Raw genomic sequence first — 12,652 nt, 5'->3', positions numbered from 1 at the left:
AAGCTAGCCTTCTGGCTAATTGTGGCTTTTTTAACCATGTGTAGTCATGTGTTTTTAAAAAATTGCATTGTCCCCTTTGAAATCAACTAATCTAATCTAATCTTTAAAAAAGAGAGACATATTACATGGACAAGCAAGTGATCAACAATACTGCACAATTATGATGGAATTACCATTGGAAAAATAAAAATACTTTTAAACAGTTTTAAATGTCTACAGTCCCATGAAATTAAAGTACTGCATTCAGTGCATTGTGAGTAATAAAATAGCAAATACCAAATACACATAAAAGCACTGGCGACGTGAGCGTCTGCGTGGTGACGTCACACAAACCACGTGGTTTTGTTATTACAGGAAGTGAAGATGGCCGCTCAGTCCTTTCTCTCCGAGTCGGCTCTCGGCTGGTCTATTTTCACCTTTGTACTTTTGGTAAGCTTTCGTCAAGTTGTGTAGCGACACTAACATTGCTTAGTTTGAAAGAAGCGCTGCCTGAGATACTTTAGCGAACGCTTAGCTTGCATGGCTAACGCGTTTGAGTGTAAACATTACAAAACATGGCTACCGTGATCATGTAGCAACTCTATTGTCAGTTGCTCTGGATTCATATTAGTCATGAGTTGCATGCAAATTACATGTGATAACACTTAAGCGCTACCATTAGGAGACGTGTTCGTTTCGATGAATTAGGACAGTGGAATAGTGGTAGTACTTAAAATAAAATGACGCTTTGAAGTAGCTCAGCTTAAAGGCCTAATGCTCATTAGCAGGGGTTATGGTCACGTGACCAGGACGTGTCAGCTGTTTAAAGTTGCTTGGTTTTACTTCACAACAGTATGTCGTTTATACAACAATACCACTGGTAGGTATTATTTGGATGCAATGCAGCATCATTCCATGGTATGAAACAAATACGAGAAAAACAAGCAGAAGGCCTATAGCTGCTTGTCTTTTAATTCAGTGGTTCTCAACCTTTTTTCAGTGATGTACCCCCTGTGAACATTTCTTTAATTCAAGTACCCCCTAATCAGAGCAAAGGATTTTTGGTTGAAAAAAAGAGATAAAGAAGTAAAATACAGCACTTTGTCATCAGTTTCTGATTTATTAAATTGTATAACAGTGCAAAATATTGCTAATTTGTAGTGGTCTTTCTTGAACTATTTGGAAAAAAATATATACAAATAACTAAAAACTTGTTGAAAAATAAACAAGTGATTCAATTATAAATAAAGATTTCTACACATAGAAGTAATCATCAACTTAAAGTTCCCTCTTTGGGGATTGTAGTAGAGATCCATCTGGATTCATGAACTTAATTCTAAACATTTCTTCACAAAAAAAGCAATCTTTAACATCAATATTTATGGAACATGTCCATAAAAAATCTAGCTGTCAACACTGAATATTGCATTGTTGCATTTCTTTTCACAGTTCTTTTTGACAGACAATTTAGTGACAAACCTGAGCTTGTGCTTCACTGAGTTTATGAACTTACATTCATATTTTTTTGAAGTATTATTCAATAAATATATTTATAAAGGGTTTTTGAATTGTTGCTATTTTTAGAATATTTAAAAAAAATCTCACATACCCCTTGGCATACCTTCAAGTACCCCCAGGGATACACGTACCCCCATTTGAGAACCACTGTTTTTATTGATCCTGATTGTGAGTGACGGCCATTTAACTGAAGGCACTTCCTTTTGCATTATCCTCGCTTCCTGTCTGCTTGTGGGCCTTGAGTACGTCTTTTTCGTTTTAAAGCATTCCTTCTCTCTTATCTGCTATCTCATGACATTGTGTCTGCGTGTTGTGCAATATTTGCAAATGTATATGCTGTATAAAGACACCTTTTGATAAGAAGGGTTGTAGAATAAAAAAAAAAAAGTTAAAGCACCACTGATAGTCTCACACACACACACTAGGTGTGGTGAAATTACCCTCTGCGGTGGTGATTTAACCCCCCAATTCCAACCCTTGATGCTGACTGCCAAGCAGAGAGGTAATGGGTCCCATTTTTATAGTCTTCGGTATGACTCGGTTTGAACTCGACACTCTAACCACAATGCCACTGACTTCTCCCTTCACTATTACCCCGGATGTCCATTGAATGCAGAATGGCGGCAGACCGGCACACGTGCCATTTTATTCGAGTCAATGTGTACATTTCCACGGCCCGCGGAACGTCAACAACATGCCGTTTCCGTTACATAATCTAGCGCTAAATATATGCAGAGTTTCTATTTTAGCCAGACACCGCTCAATTCAGCTAAAATCTGCTAGTATTTCAAAAATAAATGCTTTGTCTTCAAGGCAGTTCGTGTTTAACACTTTGAAAGGTCCTAATGGGCGGTGAAAGACCTTAACTCAGACCTGGGCAAATTAAGGCCCGGGGGCTGCATGTGGCCCGTTGAGCTTTTCAATCTGGCCCGCCGGACATTCCCAAATAATTTTTTTAGATCTTTAAGATGGAAACTAGCTGCCATTCTGATATGCACTGATGTTTTCAAATTACCGTAAGTCTTGAACTATACAAAGTAGGGATGTCCCGATCCGATATTTGGATCGGATCGGCCGCCGATATTTGCCAAAAAATGTGTATCGGCAAGGCATGGGAAAATGCCGATCCAGATCCAGTTTAAAACAAAACTCCGGTCCTTGTTTTCCAACGCACCGATTTAAATAATACATTCCACTTTTCTGCTGCGCCCTAATTTCCGTTCCGCATTTTCCAGCACACCTTCAACACATCCACAGGTCTGTGGATTCTCACGCAGTTGCCTTTAGCTGCTGGCATTACACGACAGGCTCTTCTCACTCTTGTCTGTGTCTCCCTCTCACAGACAGCAAACGCACCTTCTTACACACGTCACATACTGTCACGTCATACGTCACATACGTGTACGCCCTCCCCGAGCAGAGAGGTAGCAGCATGGCTAACGTTAGCTGTGATGCTCGCGCAGCCGCTAAGGCGCGCGCCTGTGCAATTGCACACTGCTCAAGCGTCCTCTGCGCACGGCAAATCTATGCCACGCACAAAATCAAATAAAAAAATAAGCGCATAACAATTTTCGACACACGGACACGACAGAGAATACAGTTTTCGTCATCATTGTTCAAATATTGTAACGTCTGTCGAGACGCTTATCTCCGTTCGGTGCCACACGTCCACACCATCAACATGCCGAGGCAAACATTTCCAGATCAACACCGTATGAAAAAAATAGTGATTTTTTTAGTTGTGATTTCCTTCTCTGCATGAAAGTTTAAAAGTAGCATATATTAATGCAGTATGAAGAAGAATGTTTTAATGTAGACACATAGAATCATCATACTGCTGTGATTATATGCATCAAGTGTTCATTCAAGGCTAAGGCAAAATATCGAGATATATATTGTGTATCGCGATATGGCCTTAAAATATCGCAATATTAAATAAAGGCCATATCGCCCAGCCCTAGTTCAATGATGCCATTTCTGTTTGTCATGTATAATCTTGTCTATTTTGTGTTTATCCTTGAATAAACAGGTCAGTTTCTTGTTACCAACCATTGTGTATTATTCAAACCCCCCTAATTCAGCTGGCTAGTTGTTATCAAGAGTACTAAAACCCTTTTCAACATGATTCTGACAACTAAGTAGGCTAAATAACTTTAAACTTTAATACATGCTCGGATAGGCCAGTATCGGTATCGGATCGGAAGTGCAAAAACAATATCGGTATCGGATCGGAAGTGCAAAAACCTGGATCGGGACATCCCTAATACAAAGTATTTTATTGGTTGGAATCTGCGCTTTTACATGATATACTAGTTGCTACGGAAATCTACGTCACAGAATCAGAATCAGAAATACTTTATTAATCCCTGAGGGGAAATTACAATTTTGAGCAGGTCAGATGAGGCACCAAGCAGTGTGGGTTTCCACAGAGTGTTTCCAGAGCGGCCAGCCTGAAATGCGGGTGTCAGAGACAGACGCGGAAGGAGATTTTTACAACAAAGGGGTTAGTGCATCTGCCTCACAATACGAAGGTCCTGAGTAGTCTTGGGTTCAATCCCGGGCTCGGGATCTTTCTGTGTGGAGTTTGCATGTTCTCCCCGTGACTGCGTGGGTTCCCTCCGGGTACTCCGGCTTCCTCCCACCTCCAAAGACATGCACCTGGGGATAAGTTGATTGGCAACACTAAATTGGCCCTAGTGTGTGGATGTGAGTGTGAATGTTGTCTGTCTATCTGTGTTGGCCCTGCGATGAGGTGGCGACTTGTCCAGGGTGTACCCCGCCTTCCGCTCGATTGTAGCTGAGATAGGCTCCAGCGCCCCCCGCGACCCCAAAGGGAATAAGCGGTAGAAAATGGATGGATGGATGGAGTTCTAAAGCTTAGTGATATATCAGATTGTAGGGGTGTTTATTTTTTTGTATTTTTTATTTTTTCTAACCCTTCGTGTTCATAGTTTGCTATGTTTGTTGCATTTTCGTTGCGTTTTCCTTGATTGTAAAATATGTCGATCGAGAGGGGGTGCGACATTCATATGTTGTCAATATTCAGTGTTTTGTCGGTCGTAGTTAATATTGTAAATCCCACAATCTTTATTTTCATGTACATTCTGGGTGTCTCATTCAGTAAAAAACGTAAAATTCCGTTTTTTTAAGGCGGTCCGTCATAACGTTTTTAGCATTCAATCAGACATTATTATAAGGTTTTGTATTAGTGTTCCTAAAAATCAGATATACCAGCCCCCAGACACATTTTTTTTTCTCTAAATTTGGCCCCCCGAGTCAAAATAATTGCCCAGGCCTGCCTTAAGTCAACTTTTCAAAGGTTTTCAGACCTAATTTTATTTTGTTGACACTAATGGATGAGGACATGCTGATTCTGAAGGTCAAAAATGTAAGAATAATGTAGAGGCATATTTCGGGCAGCTAAATAGGAATATGGGGGCTTGCCTGTGTCAAATATCAGCTGATACGGAGGCCGGGAAAGCAGGGGAGTAGTGGTGTGACACGCTCGCCAGGGATGATGTTACTGTTGTATTGTTGCTTGCTGCAAAAAATAAAGTGGTTTATCAAGGCAAGACTTTGCTTCTGCTTCTCTGGAAGGACAAAAAAAAAACTTTTTGTAGTTCACTTTATTACTACTTTCCTTATCATGGCAGAGAGCGGCACCGTCCCACGCTAAAGCCGGTCTGCAGCCGTTTCGTATTCAGTGGAAATCCAGGGTTATTGTGCATTACTAAGCTATTCAAAGAATAGAGTGTAGCACCGCTAATAGCTAGCTGGCAATTAGAGTGTTAATCGTTATCTTGCAACTTTGACGCTAGTAGCTAAATATTTTAATTGCTAAGATTATCATAGTAATACAGTATAATTATTTACTCATGCTGCGATGAGGTGGCGACTTGTCCAGGGTGTACCCCGCCTTCCGCCCGATTGTAGCTGAGCTAGGCTCCAGCGCCCCCCGCGACCCCAAAGGGAATAAGCGGTAGAAAATGGATGGATGGATATTTACTCATGTTTTATTTAAAACCTACACAATACAGTGAATAGGCTGGCTGTGTGACTGTCATTTATTAACCAATGTTAATGTGTATTTAAAGACATTTGTCTGAAAAGTAGCAGGTGGAATATAGAAAAAATAAATAATATATATATATATATATATATATATATATATATATATATATATATATATATATATAAAAGAAACAAAGTCTAATGGACTAAACTAAGACCCCCTGCAGTACCTGTGCGGACCAACTAATGGTCGCAGACCCCTGTTGAAGACCTCTGGTCTAGATGTGTTGGATATGTTTTTGTGTAAGTTTTGCAGGAATTTTGCATAGTCATATCTATCTGTGTTGGCCCTGCAATGAGGTGGCGACTTGTCCAGGGTGTACCCTGCCTACCGCCAGAATGCAGCTGGGATAGGCTCCAGCACCGCCCGCGACCCCGAATGGGACAAGCGGTAGAAAATGGATGGATGGACTCCGTTTTTTGGAGTCTGTCTGTATCATTAATTCATCATTGTTAGTATTTATGTCGCTGCATGTTTCCTCAGGCAGAGGCATCCAAAACTGCGTACAAGGTCACGCCAAAATGCATTAACCTTATGATTTGATGCTTTGGCCTTGTTTATTAACCCGAGTATCCAACATTGCAACGACATTTATAAGGCAGAAAAGAAGAATATTATCATTGGTCCTCTTTAAAATGTTTACCCTGGTATAAGCTTCTCTTTACAACAGGAGCGCTCAAGTCTTTTTGTAGTAATTTACTATTAAGATTTTAAAGTCTCTCCCAAGTTTTGAACTAATCTCGGGGGTGGGTCAGGTGTTATTTCCACACCCTCAGTTGAATGGCCCTACCTCACACAATATAATATGGTCGGTGGCCTCCCCTTCTACCTCCAAAACTCATTTTCTGGAGGATTGTTGGTTCTGGTCCCTCCAGGCTGTTTACTTTCTTTATTCCTACCCTCACATACTGTATATGGTAACAAGCTTTGTGTAGTCACCAAAAGAGCAAGATCACGGGCACAAGCGGCCGAAATGTGTTTCCTCAACCGTGTGGCTGAACTTAACCTAATCGACAAGTTGAGGAGCTTGGTCACCCGGTAGCTCAGAGAGTTGACGTGGCTCGGGCATCTAGCCCGGATGCCTCCCGTTGAGGTTTTCCAGGCATGCCCAGTCAGAAGGAGTACCCGGTGTAGACCAAAGGACGCGCATAAACTTGTGATGGATTTGGAACAGCCAATGAAAAGGCACCCCTCTATTGATCACATTTTTTTTCTGATGTTTGTATAACTGCAGCTACTTTATTGATGAATGCTACAGCACAAAGTTGCAATGTACTTGTAGCATCATATGCTACGGGCATTTTTAGGTTATGTGTATGTCTAACATTCATTGTGACATATGTTTTGTTCTTGTTCAGGTCATCCTCGCTTTCTGTTGGGTCTACATTCGCAAATTTCAAAGTCGTCAAGAAAGCGAAGTTGTTTCAACCATCACAGCAATATGCGCACTGGCCATTGCACTAATATCTTCAGCACTTCTACCAGTGGATATTTTCCTTGTCTCCTTCATGAAGTACCCAAATGGCACATACAAGGTTTGTATCAGCTCTGCTAATTGCTCTAGTAACATTGTGTCTGAGAAATAGGGTTGCTCAAGGTTTTAGCCAGTTTGTAATTTTCTTTCACATATGACACAGTTTAGACGTTTGTTGTTCTATCTAAAAACTGACTACATTTCGTCGCTCATAAATTCTGAACAAGCTCTGATTATAAACTGAAGATAGTGTCAGGACATTTTGATCTGGTGGTAAATTTGTTGCTATATTGTTGCATGAACTTCAGGGATTTTGTTAAACAGTAAACATAATGTGCTTATGCTAGGTTTTATATATATATATATATATATATATATATATATATATATATATACTGTATATATATCTTTATCATTGATATCACAGTATTTTTAAATGTCTTTAAAATTTTCGAAAACTACTTATACTGAAAATCTTTTAACCCAAGTTTTAGTTAAAAAAACAAAAAACACAAATAACACATATATATTCTATGCATGTACCTCAACCATGCATCTGAAAACAACACAAGCATTATAAACAAAATAATATGGCAGACACAAAATAATAACATACATAAATAAAAATAAATGTGCAAGATGGCAAATTATGGACATAAGACGTAACTGCACTTTGTCCATATAGATAAAAATAGTGTTCATCTATGAGATCTAGTCTTACATATAGGGCTGCACGGTTGTGGCCAAAATAATAATTAAGATTATTTTTTATCAGTATTGAAATCAGGATTATTAATCACGATCATTCATTATGTAAGGTAAAACAGTGTTGTTGTTTTTTTTTAAATATATATATTTATGTGTTGTACATTACATGGGACATTTAAGTATCAAAAATACAGCCAAAAGAGGTGGGTAGATAAGAATAAATCTAAAGGTAAACTATAGTTTGGAAATGCACCCAATTGCAGGAAATGTAGTCTTGATTTTCAAAAAATTATTTCGGGGCTTGCGTGGCAGCACTTAACGTCGATGTGTGTTGTGTGTTGTGTGTGTGTGTGTGTGTGTGTGTGTGTGTGTGTGTGTGTGTGTGTGTGTGTGTGTGTGTGTGTCTGTGTGTGTGTATATGTATACATGTACATTTGTGTGTATATATATATATATATATATATATATATATATATATATATATATATATGTATGTATGTGTCTGTGTCTGTGTGTGTGTGTAAATATGTATATGAGGGACAAGCGGTATCAAATGGATTGATAGATGGAAGTCAAATGCATCAAACCAGTAGTTTTTTTACTGTAGAAATTTGTCTGAGGTTAAAAATTAAGGAAAATATATAAAACTGATTTATTGCATTTTTCTGCATTTTTTTTTAATACATAACTGTTTTAATAATATATTTTAACATGTTGTATTGCAGGAATGGGCAGCAAACAATGAGACAAGAGCACAGATTGAGGACACAGTCCTGTATGGATATTACAGTACGTAGTTCCCCTTACATTTGTCTCTGTGCGGAGAAAACACTTAGCTCTGGCTCATTGCTTTTTATATTGAGGATATTTCTCTATCATCAAAGCCATCTTTTCTGTGAGTTAGGCTCAATATCTTCTGAGTTGATCTTAACAGCTCAGCCCAGTCACTCACTGACACGGGAATCTTATCCCGTCTGACTCCTGGTCTCACAAGTTTTTTTTTTGTTTTCCCGACCTTTTTGCACCTTACAGTTATTTGCATTGCACCCGGTGTCTTAATGCATCCATTTACCTGAACCAAACCAAACAAATGATCATCATTCCAAAACGGAAGTCCACTTTTTGGAAATAAAGCGATTAGGATCGGTCAGATTACATATGGATTAATTGCATTGCATAATAATGCATAATATTACCATTGCAATTTGCAACATAATATTGCTTTTTGTCATACATAGATATGGTAGACATTTACATCCTATCAAGCATAAAGCCTCAAAAAGCTGTGAAGGAATGGTAAAACAGGCCCAGTAGATTACAGAAGTATTTGTCAGCGATAGCAATAATTGGCAAAGGATTTTTCCTTATCACTTTCTACCATAAAACTATAGTGGCACTGAAACGACGTCATGATTGGCCTGCGTGTTTGGCTTTCAGTTTGTTGTCTCTGATGACAGCAAATTCAGCCATTCCAGAGACGCTATCGCACATTTTCCAACAGCTGCTAGCCTAAAGTGCCTCCAAGCAACACTGTTATGCTCCGTCTGTTAAGAAATGACAAGCTGTCTGCTCGCTTTCGACAGCTCAATCCAGTGAACTACTTCCACCGGCTATATGACAATAAACTTCCGCCGTCGGTTTTCAGCGCATGCTAATGCTGCATCCAAGAAACCGCAATCAATTGTCCTTCAGACATACAAATTAGATTTAATTTCAATTTTGGATTAAACATAACCTGAAATCGGAAACACAACAGATGAATAATTCAGTGGGCTTTTGTCTTGAAGGATATGTCCCTTTACTCTTTAATTTAATTATTGGCCAAACTGCCTGGAAACCATGTTTATGGTTACATTTGTCAAACATCAGGGAATGCAGATATTTGATTTACTGTAGTCATTTGGATTATTTATTTTAGAATCAGATACTATTAAAGTTACTGCTTCACACATAATAAAATGAGATAGGTTAGTCAAGTTAGTATGCCACTTGCTTCTTTATTTGTGATAACATGTGCTATGTTAATTCCTGTATGTTTATAATTCTAATGCAAACACCATTAGGTGTTTTTACTATGTATTAAACTCATTTCAGAATGTAATCTTGATTCCCTAAATTTATTGTTATTTACATTACCTGTCCTGTTATCAGGATCAGGGTTACCGGGTCAAGGTTAAGGTTATCTGATGCAACTTTGATTTAATGCACTGTAGCCAGATAAGTAGTTTGGAGTGCAAACTGCTATTGCTGCATTTTATAGCAACAAATGTCACTCTGCACCTAAAAATCCACATCCTGGCAGTTTGATTAAAAGAACCCAGTGTTCAAATACTTGCGATGAAAATTCCTCTGGTTTAAACCTCATCGGATCAGATGATATCTATCTATTACCTGACCGCTTCTATGTTAGCTACCTCTCTTTGTTTATAATGTATATTTTCTGCTGGATATACTCTTTATTTTATGCTGCCCTTTTTTTGCTGCAGCTGTTACATGTACTGTGATATTGTACATGGCAATTGGTATTTGTTATATATTGTATATATTATATTATAATATAATAATATAATATATCAGTATATATTATATTCTGTATATATAATATATACATATTACATATATATATGATATTTTATATTGCTACTATGGTACATTTTTAGTCTACTTTATACCTTTTGTTTTTGCCCTCTTTTTGTTCCCTTGTGTGCATTATTCTTTCCATCCTCATCCTTTCCATACTTTGTAACTGTGTGGAACAATTTCCCTTGTGGATCATTAAAGTTTGTCTAAGTCTAAGCGAGCCTTTAAATTAGAGATTGACCAATATGTTTTTTTCAGGGCCAATACTGATTATTAGTAGTCAAGGAGGCCGATAACCGATATTTGGAGCCGATATTCATTTGCAGTAAAATTTTGCTTAACATGAATAGTATACGTCAGGTAACAACAGCTGGACAAGGCTTTAAGTTGTTTTTTTAACATAATTTTTTAGGAAACGTTGGACCAGTAGTGACATAATATTTAATGTGGCACTAATGTTGTGGTGAATTTAGCACCTAACCACAATTGAGAAATTCAGAAACACCTTTATTATGTGTGTCTAAGAGGAGCATCAACATTTGCATTTCAATATATGTGAAATCTCCTGAAAATTGGTAAAAATATGGAATTTCCGTCATCACGATAAATTGCAAGCTAATCAATTGTATAGCAGTTTATGGCTTTCACTGGCGCTAGGAATTTTCAAAATTGACCCCATCAAGTCATAAAAATGGGGTCCCACAGTAAATTTTTGGGGTCCCACTTTTTTGTAACCATATTGAAAACAAATGATAAATGTATGTATTATCCTGTTATATCTCACATTCTATATTGTTTTGGAAAAAGGTTGTCATCAACGTTACTTAATTCATTAAAAAAATAATACAACAAAAACCAAATTTTTGTGCATATGTAAACTTATTCAGTTATAAACATTCATTCACTTTCTTCTTTCCTTCATGGATCTAAACTTTACCACTGCCGCGCTAAAATCAAAAGTTCTCTGGCTGTCGAGGACCACGAGGTCCCCTCCAAGGTTTCTCATTGTAGCCCATTGGGTTGAGTTTTTTCTTGCACTGATGTGGGATCTGAGCCGAGGATGTCGTTGTGACTTGTGCAGCCCTTTGAGACACTCGTGATTAAGGGCTATATAAATTAACTTTTATTGATTGATTGATTGATCGCATACTTTTTCACAAAAATCGCCGATACTGATTGGTGGCAGATCGATCGGCACATTCCTACTTGAAATGCATATAATATTGATAAAATCATAAAAAAAATAGTGCCCCTACTTTGCAGAAATTCACTTAGTGGGGGGCCTGGAATGTAACCCCTGCGATAATCGAGGTAACACTGTATTTGGATTTACATTTAGATCAGGGGTGTCCAAAGTGTGGCCGGGGGCCATTCGTGAACCCCAGTTAATTTTTTAGTGGCATTGTAAAGACAAAATAAACACATCCCACATTAGAAGATTACACAAAAATTGAGAAAAAATGCAACCGGCCTAAACCCCTCAAAAATTGGTCCTGAAAACTAAAATGGCTGACGACTGGTGGTTAGGTTAGGTTAGGTTACTTTATTAGTAACTGAAGGTGCGCTGTATATGGTCTTTGATAATTTTGTGCGTCCCGTCATGATGAATATGTGTTCAAATTTCTTGCAAGACATACGTTTTGGAATGTACTGAAGCCCGTAAAAACGTTTTAGTTGGCAGAATAATATTAATAGATAATATCAATAGTATTCACAAATGATAATAAGAAATTAAATATCTCAAGATTAGATATTGCACTCATTTGCTTTAACTGTTGTAACACAAAGCTAAGATATGGATGTTTTGTTTGTATATTGATTGACCTATATCGTATTGGCCCCCCCATTTTTAAACTTTTCAGTATGTGGCCCTCACTGGAAAAGGTTTGGACACTCCTGATTTAGATGCTTCAGTCAGTCCAAATTGATTTAATCTTAGCCTTGACAATATTGAAGGACTTGCCAGCTGTTGCCAGCTGAAGTTTAGAAAATACTGCAGTACCTTTTTTGATGGTTGCAAAAGGACTGAGTGTGACCCTTTTTAGATGTACTGCCCATTTGCCCACATTGGTTAAGGATGTTAAAAAAAAAAACCTTCACTTTCCTATTTACCAGTAGGTGGAGACCAAGCTCCATGTGTGTTAGATGCACAGCTCCCTCACACATGAATCATTTTAAGTGTATTTTTTTTTACAAAGATGTGTCATGGCTCTGTGCAATTGTTTCTTTAATTTTAAGTTTATTATTTTTTACAAAGATGTGTCTGTGTCATGGCTCTGTGCAATTGTTTCTTTGGCAACTGAACTTATATTGCATTGACA

At 37.9% G+C, this 12,652-nt stretch overlaps 1 protein-coding gene across 1 annotated transcript in view; it reads left to right on the top strand.

Annotated features, from left to right (window-relative positions):
• Positions 1-327: 327 nt before the first annotated feature.
• lmbrd1 (LMBR1 domain containing 1) overlaps positions 328-12,652 on the top strand; it is a 91,872-nt gene continuing 79,547 nt past the window's right edge. The window contains exons 1-3 of the mRNA XM_061958828.1: positions 328-429; positions 6,928-7,104; positions 8,477-8,540. Of these exons, the coding sequence (XP_061814812.1) occupies positions 364-429; positions 6,928-7,104; positions 8,477-8,540 (307 nt within the window). The 5' untranslated portion in view covers positions 328-363. The remainder of the gene's footprint in view (positions 430-6,927; positions 7,105-8,476; positions 8,541-12,652) is intronic.

This window comes from Nerophis lumbriciformis, linkage group LG02, assembly GCF_033978685.3.
Source record: "Nerophis lumbriciformis linkage group LG02, RoL_Nlum_v2.1, whole genome shotgun sequence".
NCBI classification, from domain to species: domain Eukaryota; kingdom Metazoa; phylum Chordata; class Actinopteri; order Syngnathiformes; family Syngnathidae; genus Nerophis; species Nerophis lumbriciformis.
Note: the sequence above shows the minus strand (reverse complement) of the source record. Positions and strands in the feature narration are given on the sequence as shown.